Below are 23,346 nucleotides of genomic sequence, written 5' to 3'. Positions count from 1 at the left end.
GGGAGGCAGAGGCAGGTGGATCTCTGTGAGTTCGAGGCCAGCCTGGTCTACAAGAGCTAGTTCCAGGACAGGCTCCAAAGCTACAGAGAAACCCTGAAACAAAACAAAAAAGCAAAAACAAAACAAAAAAACCCTCTTATGTAATTGATAACTCTATAAAACATTAGTGCTAAATGTGATTCCTAGATTTTTGTTGCAATTCAAACTTTAAACAGACAACTATAATAAAATAGAGTGTATTTTGTTTCCTAAGAAGGAGAAATGATGCATCATGCAAAGTAAAGAAAAAAACAAATGTGTGTGTGTGTAAGCACAGGTGCATATGTATTTATAAGTGCACATGTATGTACGTGTGTAGAGGCCTAGAAGTTAACGCTGGGCATTGTCTTCAGTTGCTCTCCACCTTATGTTCTGAGACACGATCTCAAGGTGAACCTGAAGCTCAACAATTCAGCTGGCCGGGCTGGCCAGAGAACTCCAGGTGCCCTGTCTCTACCTCTCTAGGCTGGAATGACAGCTACATGTTCTTGATGAGCGTTTAAATGAGTGCTGGGAATTGAACTGCAGTCCTCGCAGATGTGGGCAAGCCCCTGAGCGAGCCTTCTCCCAGCTCTAGGAGAATACCTTCTCTACTAAGGTCTTAGGAAACTCCTCGGTCCTGGTTTGTTCTTATTCAGTCCCACTGATCAATCAGATCAGATTACTACAAGATCAGGACAAAGACTACGACATTTGAGAGGCTGTGGAGGAGCCAGGACAGATTTCTCAGGTTTCTTTTTTTAAATTTTTTTTAATAATTTATTTTTTATTTTGTGTTCATTGCCTACATGTATATCTATATGAGGGTGTCAGAAGCCCAGGAACTGGAGTCACAGACAAGTGTGAGTTGGTGCTGGGAATTGAACCCAGGTCCTCTGGAAGAGCAGTCAGTGCTCTTAACCACTGAACCATCTCTCAAGCTCCTCTCGGGTTTCTTTGAAGAAGATTTAGAAGGAGTATGCTATAATAGAATGAAAGTTTATTTGAGAGAAAAGATGAGATTTGTAATTTTATTTAATTCTGTTGTAGAAATTCAAACCAAAGTATTCAAAAGAAGAAGTTAGTCTTCTATTGCCTACATTTCTAGAATTTTAGGGGTAAGCAAGTACATGGCTTGGTGAATATTCCAGAAAAACGACCTACGTCAAGAAACCCAGCAAGACTGGCAACTCCTTCCTTCCCTTTCTGGCCACTACCCTGCAACCCTGAGGAGGAAACACTACTCTGCCTTCTGACAGAGAAGTTCATTTCAGTTGTCTGAATAGGGAAAAGTCCAAGTATACAATGGGTAATCTTTTTTGTTTGGCTTCTGTTCAGTATTGTAGTTTTGAAACTTTTTAAATTTCTTTTTCTTTTTGAACCAGATTTTCTGTGTGTAACAATCCTGGCTGTCCATGATACTTGCCTGCCTCAGTCTCTCGAGTGCTGGGATTAAAGGCACATGCCACCATCACCCTGTAGTTTTGAAATGTTGTTTCTTATCCCTTCACATCCTTGACTCAAACTTGTTCCTTTTCGTTTGAACTAGCCTTAGTATCTTAAGAGAATTAAAGTAGCTTATAGATAGAGTGCATCAGTGGTCTCACATTTTAGAACAAAACAGGTAAGTGTCTGAAAGTGTTCCCTGTGTCAAGAGAACCTAAAAATTACTGACTGGTCCTGTAGCTCAGTCATAGAATGAACATCCTTGTAACGTGGAGCTTTTTTGTATCTAAATAAAAAAGCCACGATTTCAAAAGTCTAGAATTTTACAAGTCAAACCCACGGACAAATCTACGAAGCCATGAGCAGATCCTTCTGACTGCAACACAACACAGCACTTAGAAGAGCGAGCGAATGGTACCCTGCACTTGCTCATCTCAGAAAATACCAGTTGACCGACCCATCAGTGAGGCTTCTACTAACCACACTAATGTCTCACTGCATTATACTCATGCATAAAGGAAGCTCGAGTTTCTGGTTCTTGGTTCCAAATATACAGGACTTCTCATTGCTCAAGTTCAAAATAAGAGCCCGAGGGTCTTGCTCATACCTTACTTGAATCACACCCCATAGCTTAATGATTCGTAACCTGGGGAATAGATAAGAATGGGTCTACCCAACCCCAGCTCCTTGAATGCATGGGTTCGTCAGATTCTACTTCCATAAATGGCAATGTACAGTATGTTAATGTTTCATACCTTTCTAAAATTATTCTCTTGGCTATGTTGTTTATTTGATAGCCTTTAAAAAATACAATGTAATTATTACCAAATTTAAAACATTTTAAAATAATTTTTGTAAAGATTTTACAGTTCTTATTTTTTAAAGATTTTATTTATTTTTATGTGTATGTGTATTTTGCATGTATGTATGTATGTATGTATGTATGTATACCGCATGCATGCCTGGTGCTCATGGAGGCAAGAAGAGAACATCAGATCCCAGGAACTGGAGTTAGAGACGGCTGTGAGCTACCACATGCCATGCCACGCCACACTAAGTGGGTGCTGAGTCCTGAACCTGGATCCTCCGCAAGAGCATTAAGTGTTGTTAACCACTGGGCCATCTCACCAGACCCTTATTAGTCCTGGCTGTCCTGGAATTTACTCTGTAAACCAGGCTGGCCTTGAACTCAGGGATCTGCCTGCCTCTGACTTCCAAGTGCTAAGACTAAAGGCTTGGGCTACCACACCTGGCCAGTATGCATTCTTAACTACTGAGTTATCTCTCTAGACGCCCTCCCCCCCAAACACAATTTATAACCAATTTCCAGAATGAGTATAGACATTTGGATAGCTACCTGCCAGCAAGTATGAGGCGATTTTCTTTCCAGAATGTACTGAGTTAAGGGAGAAGGTTCAAGTTCATATTTGTCAAAGGGCAGTTTATCTATAACCATTGGTTCACAATCGACACAGGAAAACCTCACAACAGGATGAGATGTTCGTGGAGGCTAAAAAAAAAAAAAGAAGGAGGAAATACGATCAGATATCAAGCAAACGCACAATTGTAACCATTCTGAAAGCCCTGTTACATTTTTGGCAAACCATCACTAAGATACAGATTAGTATTTGAAGAGTTTCTACAACTTTCTTCCGCTCTGACCCCTACTTGGGATTGGAAGAGGGAAGATGAGCTAAAGCAGAGCTAGAATTGCAGTGACGTAAAAACTGCGTTGATTGTGTTAAAGTAACCCTTATGGGCCATATGATGGACTCTCACGTTTAAACCCATTTCATGAGCTTTAAGCACTCCTGAGTGTCGGTCTTCGATATCAGGAGGTTAGATAATTAAGATACCTCTGGACAAGGAGAACCTCTGGACTTTTCTAATGAGTTTAGGTTACTAAGAAGCAAATGGAAAAACAGCAAAGGTACGGAAGGACAACATACACAATGATAATACTCAGATGCCCCGGGCACAAATTCAGGGCCTCAAAGGGATTTTGTAGCACTGCTCATACCCACAGGTTTGTTTTGAATAGCTGAAACTGAGGGTGCTTTGGGTGAAACCTCAAAGGTCTGTGTGTTTGGGGCACCACAGTAGACTAAGGGAGAAGCGATTTTATCACCAGGTTTGTCTAAGTAGAGAAAGGAGGGGCAAGGGCTCAGAAAGGTGGGAGACCAGTACAAGCATGATGAAAGCTTGCCTTCCTTTATGCAAAGGGGAAACGAATGCATTTGGCTTTATCATTTATAAACTTATAAATGCTTGAGAGTTGACAAAAAACGGCTCTTGAGTGGACTACATGCGGGGGTATGGTAACACAAACTGTGTATAAGTTACTGAAAATTTCTATGATTTTAGCTTTCCCTTCTTTCAGTTTTAGTCAGTCTTGTGAACTGTCTCTGATTTCTTAGATCTGAATATCTTTAAAAAAAAAATCGACAACCACCTGAATGAGATTCCCTTGCTAGCAACAATGAAACAAATCTGCCACTAAAGGGGTTTGAAGGGGCGATGGGCTGACAGGTTTGCCACCTCAGAGCCCTGGGGGAGAGAAGAGGAATGGTTTCCCTCACCCACACAGCCGATTAAAAGCTGTCTGTTCCTCGAGCCTTGCATGACTTCTGAAAATCTAAGAGCCCAAACCAGTAGCCTGGGACAAAATACAAGTCACTGTGGAAATTGTTAGAACCTAAAATGCAAATTAACCTGAGTCAGGCAAGTTGTGCACTAGAGGAGCAATGCTAGGGTTGTATTCCCCATCCTTAGCCAGGGACCACACAGGAACTGCTCAGGGCTTCTTTCCTTGAGGACAGGGAGCAGAGTGTTTTTCTAAACACTATCCCTGAAAAATAGTCAATTCAACTGGTACTAAGAGTAACTATAACATCCAATCCTCTTCTACCAAATGCAGTTACAAGAAGACAAACCTTTGCTTATAGATAATTTTCTAAGCATTACATAATTATTAATCATTGAAAAGTAAATGGCTCACCAGGGCGTGACCGACTATAGGTACTTGGGAAAATGAGTAAGAGCAGCTGTGAGTTCAAAGTCAGCCTGGACTACAATGTGAGAGCCCTTCTTAAGTTAAAAAAAAATGTGAATTCATATGAAACCAAAGTGCTTGGATTAATAACATGGAATCAATAGAGTTGTCTATCAATAGATGGATAAATGATACATAATAGAATTTCAGCCATAAAAATGAAACTGTCGCTAGGTGTGCTAGCACACGCCTTTAATCCCAGAATTTGGGAGGCAGAAGCAGGTGGCTCTCTGTGAATTTGAGGCCAGCCTGGTCTACAGAGTGTGCTCCAGGACAGCCAGGGCTATACATAGAAACCCTGTCTCGAAACACCCCTCAAAAATGAATCTGTCCAATTTGTAGGATAATGGGTGCAACTGGAAAACACTTTATTAAGCAAGGTAACGCAGGCTCAAAAGACGTATGCTCTCTCTCACAGTGAATCCCAGTTTTTAATGGTTAAATGTGCGTGTCTAGATGGGAGAGCTAGGTAGTTAAGGGCCAGGAAACTAGGAAGTCCATCAGATGGGGAAAGAAGAGGCCTTAAAGAAGCAAGGTGGGGAAGGCAACAGAATACACGAGCTATTAAAATAGAAGGGGGAACGCTGGGAGCAAAAGGCTAACATGGGGACAGGGCAAAGGGCTGTTAAAGAGGAACACAGGACCCTTAACCAAAATGAAGCGTGTGTGAAAACAGCATAAGGAAGCCTGTTACTTTGCAAGCGAATTTTGAAAAATGAAAGATACTCTAAGGTAACCGAAAGGAACCAGCGAGGAAGAAATGAAAGTGCATCTAAATGGAAGCACACATTTTTATCTGCACTTCCCTTCAAGGACAGAAGACAGCTGTTTGTTCACATTTTTCTCTTGCTCTCATCATTGAGAGCAGCTGCCAACTGCCCATTTTTACATTTTTATGCCTTGAAGCAACATTGACTGCACAGACCAGTCTTCCATTATTTTTCATCATACTGTCCACAGTAAACACGATGACATATTCAGTATAGGGCTATAGCTGCTTAGAATGTGTGAAGCCCTAGGTTGAGCTCCCAATATTACCATGAAAAAACAAAACAAGCAAAGCAAATAACAAATAAATAAACAGTGTGAACCACAGAGAAACCTTGTCTCCAAAAAAAAAACCAAAAAAAAAAAAACCAGTGTAAATGTTACTTGGAAAAATGTATCTTTCAGGAAGAAGAAGACATTAAAATCATGCTCTCCTAATTTGCTTTCAAATGCATCAAAATAGCCATATCCAAAAATAGCTTCTTATATAAACTATAAAAATAAATAAAAATATTTCCAACTTTGATTACACACACCAAGTAAATGTACAAAAATATAAATAAAAGCAATGCTTTAATATCCACATGGCAAAGGTAGCAGTACAAAAGACTAAAAAGTATGACAAAATAAAGGAGATCTTCCTCCTTTGCTTTAAGGCATAGAACTAGCTGTTCAATAAAAGATAGGAACCAAAAGACTGCGGTCTACTGGTCTGTGGCACAGCGTAAAAGCCTCGAGCTGTTTCAAAAGCTTCATTGTCCTAAAATTAAAAAGCCAGATCAGTGCTTACCCTTTTTGTTTATAATACTTACTAGTGAAGGTAAATTCTGTTCTGGCCAAAAAGATTCTGGAATTGGCCAGTGTCCAACAGGAACACCAGTTTTTGAATTAGGTCGCACATAGATGAGTTTATGGCAGCTATGCCATGGCTGGGCAGCAAATAAGTTGCTTGGCCTACACAGATCCATCAGTCCGTCTGCAAGAGAAACACGGGACAGAAGGCATGACTGTTTTTACAGTTTCTCATCTTCTTGTGCACAACTTTCAGTTTCAGGCAAAGGACAAACTGAAATAAAAAATATGGCTTAGGAAAAATGAAAGAAGGAAAAGGCAGAGAGAGAGAGAGAGAGAGAGAGAGAGAATGTTAATCTAATTTGCCCTTGAACTCCATGCCTCTCACTATTCTTAATGTGCTATGAAAATATGAAGTCGTGTGGAAAACAAGTGCAAAACTAGTTTTACATTTTTTGAGACCTGGGCACAAAAACTAAGCACATCACAATACAACGGTCATTTTTCAAGAACTTATTTACCAAGTTAGGCAACTGAAATAATTTGTTCTCTGGGGTAGTCTTCACATCTTTGGGATCCCGCAAAATAGATCATCAATTCCATTTTTGCTGTATACTCAATGACCCCCAAAACAAAACATACGCTTTCTAAATTTCCTCAAAACTCCAGACTATTTTGGTGGTATAATCTGTGTGTACATGGGAGTGGGAAATATAAAACAAACGGATCAAGGTTGTTATGAAAAAATTCACCCCATTTTTTCCATGCACCATCAAAATTCTATGCAATCTGACCACATATAATGCAGAGGAATACACCGTTAATGCATTTTAATTATTTAATTATTTAAATTAGCTTGCTTTTTTTGCCCCCTCCAGGGGGAAAAAAAACCTTATGCCATGATTTGCTAGTCTAAATTATAATTAGGAGGACATTTTAGTTACTTGGGTGTCAATTCTCTTAAATACCAGAAGATTTGATTTACTTATTTTTGCATTATTTTAAAAAAGTAATTATTTCAGATCAGGAGATTTTTCAGGGATTCACCAGGCTCTAGCAAAAACATAGAAATACATTTGAGAATCCCTCTCAAGTTGGCCACACGAGGCTGGGGATGCCCATCTTTCTGAGTAAGTATTACTTCCTTTTATCGGATTCTTTGAGTCTATAGAACTTTGGACAAAGAGGAAAAACTGGCAACAGAAAGAAAATCTGAGCTACTTATGTGACAGCAAATGCAGCTAGTATTTCCGTTCCTGTTCATGTTAAGGCAGTAAACAGAAAATGATGGGTGGGCAGTCGGTTGCCAGCGCTACAGCACACCCTTCCCTGTATGGTTGGTTCAAGATACGCTGTGAAGCCCCAGTCTCCTTTGGCAAATAGTCTTTTTTTTTTTTTTTGGTATTTTCAAGACAGGGTTTTCTCTGGGTTGCTTTGTAGCCTGTCCTGAAACTAGCTCTGTAGACCAGGCTGGCCCCAAACTCACAGAGATCCACTCTACCTCCCGACTGCTGGGATTAAAGGCGTGTGCCACCACTGCCTGGCTATTAAAATAGTCTTATCTTAAGAATCCAGGAAACTCCTGAAATTAGGCATAAAACTTTATGTGTGTGACTTAAGCCCTTTTCTCCAGGGAAAGGAATCTAGATTTTTCCAACAGTTTCTCAAAGGGATACAAAGCCTAAAGAGTAAAACAAATAAAGAAACAAAACTGTATCCCTTTTTGCCATGTATAGTAAATCCCTTTGGCCTTACCAAAGGCAATCAGGGCAACAAAACACCATGCATGGTAATAATGAAATCTTAGTTTTTTGGTCTCTAGGTCTCTCTCTCAGTCTCTTGGTCTTTGTGTGTGTATGTGTGGTATGGTATGGTGTGCTCTGTGGTGTATATGTGTTTGTGTGTATGTGTGTGGTATAGTGTTTGTGTGTGTGTGGTGTTACAGTGTAGTGTGTATATGTGTGTTTTTGTGGGGAGTCTATGTTTGTATGTATCTGTGTGGGGTGATATGGTGTGCTGCATATGTTTGTGTGTATGCGTGTGGTGTGGTATGGTGTGCTATCTGTGTGTCTGTGTGTATGTGTGGTGTGGTACAGTGTGGTGTGTATATGTGTGTTTGTCTGTGTTGTGGTACAGTGTGGTGTGTGTGTATGTGTGTGGTATGGTACAGTGTGGTGTATGTGTATGGTATGGTATGGTGTGCTGTGAGCTTGTGTGTGTGATATGGTGTATGTGTTTGTCTATATGTGTGTGATGTGGTACAGTATGGTGTGTGTGTGTTTGTAGATATGTGTGTGGTATAACATGGTGTGCTGTGTGTGTGTCGTATGGTATGGCGTGCTGTGTGTGTGGTGTGGTATGGTGTACTATGTGTGTGTGCACACACCCATGCTAAGACAATGGAGAAACAATAACAAAGAAGAGCGCTTTAAGGAAGTCCTGGACGGTATCACCATAATGTCATTTAGTAACCCCCTGATCCTTCTGAAACCCATTCAGAAACATCCATTTGACAAACCATCTAGAGCTTCACTATGGTTTAACTTCCTTATGCAAAATTAGCCAATGATTCTGCATTTTTAGATGCCAAATTTTCTGTAAGTTCTCATTTGAAGAGAAAACAAAACATTCTGCAGTTAAAGAATGGTCAAGAAAATACCAAAATACAACCTTACAGAATACTGTAAGTTCCTGAATACACATTCACACTCTTTTGCTGTGGAATGGTAATTAACAGAGATTTCTACGTTTCTTTTTTTGTTTTGTTTTGTTTTTTTCAAGACAGTTTGTTTTTCTCTGTGTAGCTTCAGAGCCTGTCCTGGAGCTCACTCTAGACCAGATTGGCTTCGAACTCACAAAGATCCGCCTGCCTCTGCCTCCCATAGATGGGATTAAAAGTGTGCACCATCACCACCTGGCTTAACATAGATTTCATGAAGATACTTTAACACATTTAGTGATCACAAGAGCCAAATCAGATCACTACTCAAGTGCCATACCATACTAGATATCCAAATATTCTGGGAGGAGATTGACAAATGAATCAGTTTTAACTAAAAACTAGGGTTAGAAAAAGTACTAATTTTCTTACGACAATGTTTGCCATGAGATGGAGGTTGCAAGAATTTGCCCACCTAACACATGCATGGGTGAAGATCAAACATTAGTTGTTTAGATGTATGCTCATAAGGACTGGGATGCACAAGGATACTGAAGATTCCACTGCCACGTGTTTAATATCTTTATTCTTCCACACAATATATTATGGTAAAAAAGTATAGTTGCTGAAAAATGATTACTGTACCTTCTCCAACAGGAAGCGGATCTGGCCCTGTTTTTTCAAAATTAATAACTACACCACTCTGCACTTTTTGAACTAGTGATTCTAAACACTGATTCAACATTCTTTGTGTTCTTACACAGTAGGAGCGACCTATGCCAGAGAGAAAAATAAAGAGCACAAGTTTCATCAAATCAAACAGTGGTTCATAATACAAGTATCTGAAAGCCTAAAATAGGATTTAGAACAATCGTAACTACATTAGCAGGAATGTGGTATGAACAATGACCCTAAGCAGCAGAGTTCACAGACTGTAAAGGCAAGCAACCCAAGACTAGCTATGGCATTTAATAAGGGCTATACTCTCGTACCCCAAATTCTTCCTTTGGAAACCTGAAACAGCAGCCGTTACCTCCTGTGACTTCACACATCTGTGTGATGGCCGATTCATCAGTTGGTACACTCCCTAGTTGCTCTGGTTCGGTGGAAGCCACTCCAGGCAAGCGCAACACCAGGGCAAATAACCTTTGATCCCAACGAAAAGGTTCTTTGGTTAGTTCACTTCCAGGCAGAGGAGAATTCAAAGGAAGATGAAGCTGATAAGGCAAAATTTGGAAAGGTTCATCATAACAACCCGTACAAAAGAAAAAAAAAAGAAAAAGAAGAAGAAAGAGTTAAGAGTTAAAGGGTTCACTTTGCTTTCATGGAATGCTACAGACTTAAGCCATCTCTCAAGGAGTACCAAGATAGATTTGGGCAAACTTTATTCTTAACTGGAAATACATGCCTCCCACAGAAATAGCTCTATGTTCTGTGCTATTTAGAAAAAAATTAAAAAAGAATTATATCTCACCTCTTCTTGAACGCTAGAAGTACTTGTTAGCTTGTTTCCATCTGTGATGGTAATTAAAATAGACGGCTCCAAGAAAAACGGATTTCTCCCCTAAAACACATTTAGAAAGCGTTAGAGCCGGGCAATGCCATACAACTGTACTAAGCCGTCTACATTTGCCTGGCCAAGGATCCCTCAAACATGACAACATTTTCCTTGATAAATAAGAAATAAAAGCCTCAACCATACCCGTCAACCCGTTCACCTGAGTTCAAATCTTGGCACAGATTAGGGGACATCTGTGGTATAGGCTCTGCAGCCTGGATTCCATGTCAGGGGATATACTGAGCAGAGCGTTTAGGATAGAAAAGGACAAAGGTGGCAGCAGCAAGGGCTTCGCTGACCTCTTCTTTTATCTAGAGCTTTAAAAGTCTTGTATTAGATCTGGGGTGCGCAGGGAGGAAGGGAGAAGTAGAGACAGAAGTGTCTGTCTCCATCTGACACCTTCCAGCATTTTGCAGCACCTGAGCATATTCTCAGATTTCTGATGATCAAATGACAAGAAATTGTATTTATTATAAAATCCACTGATGCGTTGATGTTTAAGAACCAAAAAAAGTTGACCGGGGCTGGGCTGTGGTGGCACACACCTTTAAGCCCAGCACTCAGGAGGCAGAGGCGGGTGGTTCTCTGTGAGTTCAAGACCAACCTGGTCTACCCAGCAAGTTTCAGGACACCCAGGGCAAAAGAAAAATGAAGGAAAAAAAGGAACCAAAAAAGTTGTGTTTGCTTTGTGATTCTTATGAAATGTACATTTAAAAGGCGCATTGAACCTTTTCTGGTTGACACTACAGGTAGCACAAGTCTTGTCTAAATTTTACACTCGTACCCTAAGTCATCAAAATAAATTAGCTGTGCTCACTCAAAGATTGTTACCTGTCCATAATTGTCTATTCCAGATATTAATCTATTGAGATTTAACAAATCAAATGAGGATCTTAGAGCCTGACCAAGAGTAGTCAGTCCAGAAGCCTGAAGATTTTTCAGTTCGTTCATGAATGTGGCGTGATTTTCCTTCCAACCAGCCTGAAAAGCAAACATTGACAAAGAAATTCTCAATTATGCAACCAATAAGATAGAGCGCAAATAAGGACTAAATAACACAGTATCAAGCCTCTGACAAATTAATCCCTCTTTAAACTAATTCCATTCTATATCTCAACTATTCAAGTGGAAGCAAAGTAAGCAGTCACTTTGCAAAAGTTCTACTAACTTTAATGATCAAAAGCAAAGAAGTCAAGCAAACAATACATTCATTCATGATAGCAAGCAGGAGGGCTTTGTTTCAAGAAGGTAATCTATATTCAGGCTCAGCCAAACCTACTGACACACATCAACCCCCTCATCTTAAAGGTGGCAATGAGCAGATAAGCCTGGGGTAAGGGCAGAGTAAGCACCAATTATTTAGTAAATGCACTGTCTTTGATGGAGGGGGGAGGTCATTGAGGGTCTGAGATACCGGAAATGTGATAACTAATACTCTTCTTGAGCAAGTTTCCCTTTTAAATGACAGTACAGAACTATACACATAGAGTGGCTAGAGAGATGGCTCAGTGGTTAAGAGCACCTGCTGCTCCTGCAGAAAACTCAGGTTTGGTTCCCAGCACATATACTGGGGGGCTCTCAGCTAGCTGTAACTCCAGTTCCTAGAGACCAACATCCTCTTCTGGTTTCTGGGGGCACCTGCACACATGTGTGGCACATGTACAGACAAGCAAGCACACATAAACACACATAGTTAAAAACCAATCGATCGGCAAATAAATAAAACAGCCATATTTATTGGGAGACAATCCCGTTGGCACAATTAAAGATTCAGAAAGTCCCGAATCTAGAATAAGAAGGAAAAGAAAAGGTTTTGCAATGAAGTAACGGCTTCTAGACACCCCCAAAAGCTATAAATAGCAGCAAAGAGCCAAAACCTCAAGGTCAACAGCCAACTGTTGCTGTGATTAATTAGTCCGCAGAATTGGAGGAAGGAAAGGATTGTACCGCCCGGTCAGCAGTGACTATAAAAACAAAGCAACAGTGAAGTCCAAGAAGAGAAGTCAAAAGACGGCCGGGCAGCTTTTAGTAAGTCACAGAGGAGTGTGTCTGCGAAGGTGAATACAGATGGCACAGCCTGGCCACATGGAAGAGCAAATGTCAGTCACTTGTGTCTGGAGGATACTGAGGACAAGGATGATAAGCTGAACCCTGAAGGTACACCAGGGCAGTCACAGTTAGTTCCAAAGAGCAAGCAATACAGAGATGAACCCGGTAATTTATGTTTACTATTTAGCTAAAGTCATAATGCCCATTATCAATACAACTACAGCAAACACTGTTCTAGTCTCTGAAAGCACAATAAGACACAGAGGCTAAAAGAACAAATGAGCACAGTGTGAAGGGAGAAAGGACATTAGGACAAGCCTGAAGATGACATGTCTCATTGATGTGAGAAGTCGAAAGGACCATCAAAAGAAGAGAACAGTTCTTAAAAGGATGATCTTGCTGGAGAAGCACTAATACCATTATTAGTGCTCTGGAGAGGATATACGGCTGAAGTCAAGGCTAATGGGATAATTTGGGCTCTGACTATTAAACGCTTTGCACAGCACACTCAGGACTTTGGATTGCATCTGCAGCCCTGGGAAGAGGAACTCAGTGTTCTTTTTAATTAGGGGAGTGGTGTGATCAGATCTGCATTTTAGCAAGATCGGTCTGCTAGGAGCTGGAGACTAAATTGAGGGGTGGAGGGAAGACTGGAGCTTGAGGCAGGAAAACTGGTTTGGAGGCTGTTGCAGCAGCTAAGAGCAGAAGTGAGGAAAGCCTGAGCCAGGGCGGCAGCCTGGGCTAGGGCGGCGAGGAGGAGAAGGGATCGCAGACTAGTGAAGGACTTCAATCGGTGGTGGAGCTGGACGGATTCAGTGCCGAATTTACTGGGATGGATGAGAGCAAAGGTGTCATGCGTTAGGTTTGGGTTTCCAGCTTGGGAAAACACAAACAATGGAATCTTTATTTCAGTCAGCAGTCTTAGTAACACTACAAATTTACCTTTCTACCTATATTGAGTGTTGAACTCGGAAAAGGCCAGAGGGCAGGTGTGACTAAAGAGAAATGACTGTTCTAATTTGGAAATCATTTCAAAACTCACCAACATTTTCCAATGTGGTAGGACATGCTTTAGAAGCCCAGCACTCATATGGAGGAGACAGTGCAGCCAGACTACAAATGCAGGCAAGCTGGACTTAGCTCAAAAGGAGGGAGCAAGATGGCTCAGAGAGGAAAAGTGTTTGCCATCAAGCCTTGCGGCTTGAGCTCAAGTCCCACGACCGACGTTGTCCTATTACCTGCGTATGCGTGCCATGACACACACAAACACACACACACAAATGAATAAATAAACAAAATATGGGAGGGGGAAGGCTCTGCTGCTAAAGGCACCTTCTGCCAAGCCCGATGACCTTAGTCCAATCTTTAAGACCCACATGGTGAGGTGAGAAACACCTCCTAAAAGCTGCCCTTTGACCTCTACACGTACTCTGTGGCATGCTCGCATCCTGCCCCCCAGGCACACGGCTAAATACATAAATAAACCAATAGCTATTACCAATTTCAATGGGCAGCTGGGCTTGCTAGTGCACCGCTGTAATTCAGCACTCAGGAGACTGAGGCAGGGCTGAAAGCTTGAAGCCAGCTTAATCTACAAACTGTGGGCTTGTCTCAAAAACAGTCAAACAAGAAACAAAATAGGGAGACAAACCAACAGGGATGTAGGGCCATGGTACTGTTCGCCTAGCATGCACGAGGCACTGGGTTTGATCACCAGCAGTGGGTTAAGAAAGGAGTTGACAGAGGGGACCAACTCTCTGGCACTTAAAAAAAATGCACGCATCCTTCCTTTTACCACTCACAGACCTATTTGTAGGGATACTTACTCCTTAACATTTCCTTCCATAGCATAGCTTGAAAGCATTGTACAAATGGTTTCAATGTCTAAATATCTAACATCTGTTTTAGGTCAATTTTTTGCCTTTATATTGAATTGAACAATATGAAAAAATGTTAATGTCATTCCATACTTGAATGCTACAATATGTTGAAAGCAAGGGGTTTCTTGATAGCTGCCTGGATCCTACTTCAAGAAAAAAAAAAGTAAATGGCCCTATATCTGTTTTCCATAAAGAAGGGCTAGAAGATAAGAATTTAAAAATTTAGAAAACACTAATAATATAACTAATTCCTTCCTAAAAAGCCATTATAAAGAAACAGCAGGAGAAAGTACATGGTAATATTCTCCATTCATCGCTCGAAGTTATAGCTTTTACAGTTCAATCCAGGACAGCTAATGTGTCTTTTTCTTTTCAAAGTACAGATATTCAAACTCGGGTCTCTTGAATACTAAGTCCACACTCTGCCACTGAGCCACAACCCCTAATGTTTCTTTTATCTGGACTGGGAACTGAACCTATGGCATCATGCATGCTAGACAAGCAGTATACCACCAAGCTGTGTCCCCAACCAGGCATTTCTTTCAAATTACTCTACTTCTAAGACATTCTACTCTTGTGTGAAATTATATATATATGGTTTTTCAAGACCGGGTTTCTCTATAGCTTTGGAGCTTGCTGTCCCTGGAACTCACTCTGCAGACCAGGCTGGCCTCGAACTCACAGAGATCCACCTGCCTCTGTCTCCCGAGTGCTGGCATTAAAGGTGTGCTCCACCACTGTCCGGCACTTCCATATTCTTGCAGAACTATGCTTACAAAGTACATTCACGCTTCATAATGGCTCAGAACAATCCACCCAAATAGGTACATTATCATTCTATTTTGTTCGAACAAGCAAGGAAGAGGTGAGATTTGGTTCTTTTTTGTGGAAGGAGCAATGATGACGAGGAGAGCCTCATGTGGCTACTCTATGGAGCACTTGAAATGCGCAGAGTCAAAATCAAGATGTGACATAAGAACGGAATCCATATAGGAGCTTTGCGTGGTGTCGAGGACAGAACCCAGGGATCTTCCCGTGCCAGGCAAGGAATCTACCACAGACTTACTTCCCCAGCTCTACACACGCGATTTTGAGGATAGCGCCTCCTCCCCCAAATAATGCAAAATCTTAGTATTCATTTTATGCTGATTGTATTAAAATGATACCCTCTGAGACACATTCGGTTAAAATAAACTAATAAAGTGTTGGAGAAATGACTCAGTGGTTAGGAGCGCATACTGCTTTTGTAGAGGATACAAGCTGGATTCCAACAGCATGCGTGGTAGCACACAACCACCTGTAACTCCAGCTCCGCAGGCTCGTCCCCCTCTGGCTTCTGAGGGCATATGGGCTCATAGGCACATATCCACATATAGACACACGTTTATGTAATTGAAGAATAAAATCTTTTCAAATGTACTAGCAAAGCTAATAGGACATAGTCTAATATAATCCAGGTAAGCTCCTGTTCTTTCTGTCTTAGCCTCCCAAGTGTTAGAACTAAATGTACATGCCACCACAAAGGTTTTTTTTTTTTTTAAATGCTGCTACTTGAATATTTTAAATTGTATACGGCAGGCAATGTATTATTACTTTTGGTCACTGATGATCTGCCAGGGACTTGGAGGTCAGACATAAGGATTGGCCTTTGAGAGAACAGACAATGGAGTCATTACAGATTTCAGGGCCAGGGGAAACCAGATAAAACAATGCCTCTGAAAGACCAGTCTGGTAGCAACAACCAAAACAGACCAGAGGAAAGGAAAATGGAAGTCAGAAAAAGAAACTATATAGCAATCCAGGCTTGGCACAATCAGGGACAGAAGCAGAACAGGATAGAGGCAGAGTAAATTGAAAAACCATACAAAATGCACAAGCCATGACTCAGTAATAGAGGCCAGGCCTAAAAGGGGAAGGAAGAGGGCCACAGCGTTCCTATCCTGGGATACCGAGAGAACAGAGGCTTCGGGTAAAGAAGTAACCTGGGATGATGAAATCCAAAATCAAGCATTCCTAATCTTCACAGATCAAGTTTTAAAGTTGTCTCAGAGATAATTACGGTGGCAGATAATATTTATCAGTGTTTATTCTCTAGAAACGCACAACTGCAAACTGTAGAATATGATACATATCATTCTTAGCTTATACTCAGAAGCACACACAAAGCAAGTGGTATTATTATTATTTTTTTCGAGACATGGTTTCTCTGTAGCTTTGGAGCCTGTCCTGGAACTAGCTCTTGTAGACCAGGCTGGCCTCCAACTCACAGAGATCCACCTGCCTCTGCCTCCCAAGTGCTGGGATTAAAGGTGTGCGCCACCACCGCCCGGCTGGCAAGTGGTATCATTATGTCCATCTTCTAGATGAAGACACTGAGGTTCATCCAGGCTAAGCCAGGATTTGAAGCAAGACAGCCTAACCTTAGAGCATCTCCCTCCATAGAAGCCACTACATACTCTTTCACATATTCTATATGCGACCCCATAGACAGGCTCTGCTAGATGAACTTCTAAGTTCAGGGTTAGTAGAGTTTTCAAATTTCATTTTCCCTAATGGCTAAGTACATAACACTTGAAGTGGGGGCAGTAAATTCAAAAGTATATGACCTTGGTCTAGCCTGTCATTGACTAACCTGGCATGGTCCAGAATAAATGTCTGGGGCACTGTTTCTTCATCCAAGAAATGAAAGGGCTATAAAACCACTGCTAAGCCAGGCATGATAATACACGCCTTTAACCCCAGCACTCGAGAGGAAGAGACATCTAGGCAGTGAGTCTGAAGTCAGTCTGGTCTACACAGAGAATTCCTGGCCAGCCAAGGCTACACAGTGAGACCCTGTCTTAAATAAAAAACAAAAAACAAAACAAAAAAACTAACATCCCTTTTGATTTTCATATCCCATAATATCACGCCCCATAACAATCCTTATAAACATTTATTTACCCTATAATTCTAAGTCTTATAATAATCATTTAAGTAAAACTGACCAATAGAAGGAAAATACCTGCTCTCTTATAAAGTATGCTAATTTAGGCATTTAATTTATTTTTTTTTAAATGTGTAGCCCAGACTGGCCTCGAACTCTTGATCCTCCTGCCTCTGCCTCCTTCAGCAAATCCTACTGGCGTGCGCCACCACAACCGGCCATTTAATTTAAATTTGTATAGCCAACTCAAAATATCTTTTCATATCAATAGAAAATTTCTGCATATCAGTGACCTCGGTTCTGTCCTCAGCTCTGTCTGACTGGTCACTAGCCACCTATTCCCAGTTACACCAGTACACAGCAGAGAGAATCTCCTTAGAGTTGGAAAGCCTAAGAGGTTTCTCACCAACATCTTCTCTACCTTCTAACCTAACTACTGGGTTTAGCACCCAGCAACCAGTACTGTCTTTCCCAGATATGCTAAGGCCTCTTTGAATTGCCTGCTTCGTTCTCTGATATGATATACTTATGAGGGAGTCCTAAACAGAACAACAGGGGAGGGGGTATCATTATGTAATATTTGAATCAGGAATAAAAGTGTTACTTAGAACTCGGAGCTGACTGTCATGGCTGATGTCTGTAATCCCCGCACTTGGGAAGGCTGAGGCAAGAGGACACTTAGCTGGAGGTTGGCCAGACCCTGTCTCAAAAACAAACAACCAAGGGACTCTCACTGCTTCTTGTGTCTCCTTCTCCACTAGCTTCGAATGGAGGAGGAAAAAGAAATATTTACCAGCCTTCACCTCCCACCCTCAAACCTCAGCATCCAGAACTGCATCCCACTTCTCAGAGTCCATTTCTCTCATGTAGGGTTGTTTGTAATAGAGGAACTCTGCCCTCTGTTAAACCATGCCAGCAAGTATAACCAAGTGAAGGAGTTAGAAGATCAACTGTGCTTGAAGGGGAGGGATGAGGGAGTGGCATTAGAGCCCTGTCTCAAAGCGTCTGTTCCATCTCTAAAGGTCATTTGTAAGCCTTTTCCAAAATATCAGTGACCTTGCTTGACTTATCATAATTCATAAGTTTAATCAACACTGTTAACATTCCCATCCAAAGTAATGTATAAAGATTGTTAAGCCAGCTACACTTAAATGTCCATGTAGGAAGTGTCCCTTACAGACTGTGCGTAAACTGAGCAGCTATAAAGAGAAAAATAGATTATTAAAATTCTCTAGTATGGTTAGCTATTGAAAGGTACCCGCAGTGAATCTTTTCAGAGAGAAGAAAAAAAACCCTTACGTGTTACAGTTCTGTCGCACAGCAGGCAGTGATCTCTCTAGAATAGCACAGCTTCCAATGTCCCCAACTTAATGCTGGGCCACGGCACTGATTCATGTGGGGGCGCATCGTTCCTCAACCTATCTTGACATTCTCCTGCTGGTCCGGTCCAAGACTCCCCAGCTGAGGGGAGCCCTTCATAGAGACCGAACAACAAGAGCTGCTGTTGACACCAGGGAGACAATACACGGTGCTTTCCCTCCTCGGCGCACATTTTGTTTTGCATGAAAGGAAATGAAATCAGCCTGCTAGTATTTGTTCTTCACAAGGGTATGCTAAAGAGCTATTCTAGACTTTGTGCGTCTTTGTAGATGGTTACTAACTAGATGATTAACGGATTTGAGTATTTTCCCAGATGTCCCAAGTTAAAGCCACAGAGTCTAAATATAGCAGGGCCATCAATTCTCTTGTTGAAAGATAAACAGTTTTCCTTTTTTCCATCTGCTCTCCATAAGTTTAGGGAAAGCTGCTCTGCAGCAACCCAATTGGAGTAAATCAACTGCAACAGTATTTTTTAACCAATTCACTTTCTTCTTCAATTTGATATTATATCATCTTTGTCATCATGAACAGTTTCGGTGTCAGTGAACTGATGAGAAGGATGGAATGATGTAAAAAATGATCTGCCCAGCTTCTCCAAGCAGCCTTCTCTCTCCAGAAGACAAATGGATTCTCTCTTGGTCCCTGCCCTTAGCTTTATGCCAAATACTTTAGCAACTTAAAACTTTCAGTGTCAAGAATTTTCTCCTCATCATTAAAATAGATTCCAACACTTCAATTCTCCACTCACACACCCCCCCCACTTTGGGGGCTTGTTTTGGTTTGTTTTCAGGGGCGTTCAAAGTCCTTTTGGTAAAAATATCGATTTGCGCTTGGTGGTGGCAGCATGTGCCATTAATCCCAGCGCTCATTCAGGAGGCAGAGGCAGGCGGATCTCTGTGAGTTCGAGGCCAGCCTGATCTACAGAACAAGTTCCAGGACAGGCTCTAAAGCTACACAAAGAAACCCTGTCTTGATAAACCCAAAAGGAAAATGATTTGTTTCATCTTATTCATGTTTTGCGTGTTGGTGTGTAGGGTACCATATATACATGTGGTGTCCAGGGAGGCCAGAAGAGAGCTTCGGATCCCTTAGAACTGGAGTTACAGATGGTTGGGAGCTGCCCTGTGAGTGCTGGGAACTGAACTCTGGTCCTCTGTAACAGCGACAAGTACTCTTAAATTGCTGAGTCATTTCTCCAGCCCCACTTTTAGCTTTTTTTTTTTTTATGAGGCAGGGTCTCATTCTGTAGCCCAAACTGCTCTGTAACTCAATATATAGAGTGGGCTGGTCTTAAACTTATGGCAGTCCTCCAGCCTCAGCTTCTGAAGCGCATGAAGTTTCTAGACAGACCCAGAACTGTTTTTGGACTCCAGTCTCTATATAGGAGATGTATCGATAACCGAACACCGTGGCACTGAAATCACTAAAACAGCCACTTGAATTGTTTTCATCTAAGCTACCCATGAAGGGAGGTGTTAAACTTAGGAAGCCCATTTTGGGAAGACACAAGATCATCACAAGAACGGAACTGTCACTTTGTGAACCTACCTCCTCCTAAAAGTCTCATTTCACGTGACATTCTGCCACCCTCTGTGACACATTATTTCCTTCAACACTGAGCTATTTAACTTGGTTTTCTTTGTGAAGATTTTCACTTTTTTTTCTTATTCGATTTTAGCCTGGAACCTGCTATGTAGAAGAAGCTAGCCTCAAAGTCACAGAGAAGCAGTCTTTGGCTCTTGCATTTGACTCAAGGTACTGATACTTTCAGGAGGCTCAAAGAGTGCATTTGGTTACTCTTTGATTAGTATAGCTCTTTCTTACAACATACTTGTTTAAGGACGGACTGTGCGATTCTCTTGGATTCCTTTTTGTTTGAATTACTTCTTGACGGCCTCTGTGTCTTCGAACTTGCTAAAATGTGAAAAGTTCATTCTAATTCACTAAATGACTTCTCTGCTTGAGAACACAGAATGCTATCATTTCATGGGTACGACTACTGATGTCCATCAACGTGCTTCAGACAAGACAAAAAAAAAGCAGGTGGCGGCGGCACTCACCTTTAATCCCAGCACTCAGGAGGCAGAGGATCTCTGTGAGTTCGAGGCCAGACTGATCTACAAAGCAAGTTCCAGGACAGCCAGGGCTGTTATACAGAGAAACCCTGTCTTGGGAAGAGGATGTGAATTTGGTTCCCAGAACTCACATCAGGTAGCTCACAACCCCTTGCACCTCCAGCTGAGGAGATCGAGCACCCTCTTTTGACTTCTGTGGGCAGTTGCACTTAGATAGACAAACACACACACACACACATAAACAAATCAGTAAACATTTTTAAAAACTACTGTGCAAAGTGCATGTACTTTTGTTTCAATATTGCTTTCAATATTAGACTTGTTTTCCGAGGAGTCTCACTATATAGCTCAGGCTAGCTTCAAACTCACAATCCATATACCTTAGCCTTCTGACTACTAGAAAGTCAATTATGTGACATCCAGCCTAGCTACAGTGACATTTTTATGGAACACATATACATAATAAAAATGCACAATAATGGCCTAGGGGAAAACACACATGGTCAGGAATGAGACTGAGCAGACATAACAAAACAGCTGCCCAGAACAGAACGGTCATTTATGACTTTATAATATTACACAGCATCTCTTTCCAATGGACTACTTGTTTTTTAAAATATAACAAAAAAGTTATGAACTGATTTGCACAAAATAAAAGCAACATTTCTTCATTGTTGAAAATCCACACATAAAAAGAAAACGAGTCTGTTCAATCGACCTTCACCACCTGGATTCTGAAGTAATCGTTGATAGGAGTCCTGTGAAAACCAAACTTTGTAGCAGCAAACAGAAACAGTATAAATTGGGGTGCCACTTGCCAACTTAAACAAGCGTGCAGTGGAACACATTAAGCACCCCAAGGAGCTACTTTCCAAAACTTCAAGTAATTTCTAAATCACCTGGAATTCCGATCCTCAATTACTCCATTTCCTGCCTTTCAGTCCTATGGTTTTCTCCAGGCCTTCTCAGGAAGGAACCATGGAAATAATCCAGTCGGATCCTTTCATTTAACAGATGAGGAAACCGACACCATAAAAGGTTAAGTGACTTACCCAGGGGTCATGGGTGTAATTAGTAGCAGACTCAAGTTAAAAACCTGGGTCTCCTGCCTTCCCGCCCAGCAATGTTCACACGACTAAAATGGCATGAACTGCAGGAAATCGTGGCAGTGGAAAGCGTTGCTTTCCAGGCCGGATGTACTATGGCCAGGTTTTGAAATTTGCTTTATATAAAGATACCTAGGTACTGAATCTACTTTTAACATATAACGTAAAAGCATCACATTGAAGTGCAGCTTACACAGGGCACGGTGGCACACGCCTTTAAGTCTAGCACCCGGGAGGGAGGGGTAGGTTAGTGTCTCTGTGTTCAAGGCCAGCCTTGTCTGAGTAGCAAGTTCCAGGACAGTCAGGACTATAGAGAGACGCTGTCTCAAAAAAAAAAAAAATGAAATTTACAGCGTTAATATACCTGTGGAAAAGTTCATGGGAATGAAAGATCTGCTTTGTACATCACTGGCATTCCTGTTTGAAAAATAAGGCAGAAGGGATTCCTTACCGTCCAATGCCATGGCTGAATTAAATGTTTGATACTGTCCCAAGAATCCCACAGTCTATTGCCTAGTTATGCAGACTCTCTTCCATGGAGACAGAAATGCAGAGACTGGGGCTTCTCACTAAACAAATGTGCTTCTAGGCAACTTCGGGGGCCAATATAAAGCAAACCATCTTGGTCTGGTTCAGGCTAACAAACCAGTACAGGTCATTCTCCACTCCCTCCCCCATTCCCTCAGCAGCCTCTCCCCCCCCCCATTAGAAGAGCAGTTTAAAAGCACCTTCTGTCACATCATCCCCCCCCAAGTCACACCCTTAATGGGATACTTTCTGTTCACTTCCTTCCCTCTCCCTCCCCCACCCCAGGCCTCCAGTTGCCTGCCTGGGACTCTCTAGTTCCTTTGTTAAGTGAGGAGCTAAGAGTTGTGAGCAGAGGGGCGAGTCACACTCAGCAGGTCTAAGAGATGGTCTGGCTGCGTGTTAGACCCGAAATGGTGACGTATACATTTATAGACAGACACACGGAGCAGTTCCCAGGGAGCTGTAAAAAACCAAGCAAGTTAGATTGGGCCTGTAGGCATGGAGAGTCTTTGAAGGTTCTTGGGGAGGGTGTTGTGATGAAATGAAATCTAAAAGAAAGCTAACATTCGGTGTGAGTGGAGAGAAGGACCATGGGAGGCCCCTGGTGGACCAGTTCGACGGTTGGTATAATGTTCAAAGCATTCAAACATTGAGCACTTGGACTGAAGTAATGGCAGCAAAACCTAGTTGAAGATAGGCGTGTAGGAGGTATTTCAAAGGGATGCCAGCTAGGTCACAGGGAAAAAGATGGAAAGAAAGAATCAAAGCTGCATCACGGTTTGCTGTCAATCCTAAGTGATTAAAAAGTGGGAGTACAGAAGGTTAGTACAGAAGGTTTAGACCTGTGGATGCTCTACCTGTGACGGAAGACATATCAGAGTCAGCTGAGAGACCTGGGTGAAAACAGAAAGAGGGAAGCATCCATGCAGACAGAATGGCTGAAACTATGAAAAGTGGAGGATGTTCGCCAGGCGGTGGTGGCCCGTGCCTTTAAGTCCAGCACTCAGGAGGCAGAGGCGGGAGGACCTCTGTGAGTTCAAAGTCAGCCAGGTCTACAAAAAAAAAAACAGAAAGGAAGGAAGGAAGGAAGGAAGGAAGGAAGGAAGGAA

The 23,346-nt window shown here is 41.8% G+C and overlaps 1 protein-coding gene across 2 annotated transcripts in view; it reads right to left on the bottom strand.

Annotated features, from left to right (window-relative positions):
* LOC102001756 (integrator complex subunit 6-like) overlaps window positions 1-23,346 on the bottom strand; it is a 53,759-nt gene that overhangs the window by 18,016 nt on the left and 12,397 nt on the right. For both annotated transcript variants that reach the window (XM_005358481.3, XM_005358482.2), the window contains exons 3-8: window positions 11,125-11,274; window positions 10,210-10,299; window positions 9,769-9,952; window positions 9,381-9,509; window positions 6,097-6,260; window positions 2,822-2,974 (exon numbers count right to left, since the gene is read on the bottom strand). In XM_005358481.3, coding sequence (XP_005358538.1) covers window positions 2,822-2,974; window positions 6,097-6,260; window positions 9,381-9,509; window positions 9,769-9,952; window positions 10,210-10,299; window positions 11,125-11,274 — 870 coding nt within the window. The remainder of the gene's footprint in view (window positions 1-2,821; window positions 2,975-6,096; window positions 6,261-9,380; window positions 9,510-9,768; window positions 9,953-10,209; window positions 10,300-11,124; window positions 11,275-23,346) is intronic.

Source organism: Microtus ochrogaster, chromosome X (assembly GCF_000317375.1).
Source record: "Microtus ochrogaster isolate Prairie Vole_2 chromosome X, MicOch1.0, whole genome shotgun sequence".
Classification (NCBI taxonomy): Eukaryota; Metazoa; Chordata; class Mammalia; order Rodentia; family Cricetidae; genus Microtus; species Microtus ochrogaster.
Note: the sequence above shows the minus strand (reverse complement) of the source record. Positions and strands in the feature narration are given on the sequence as shown.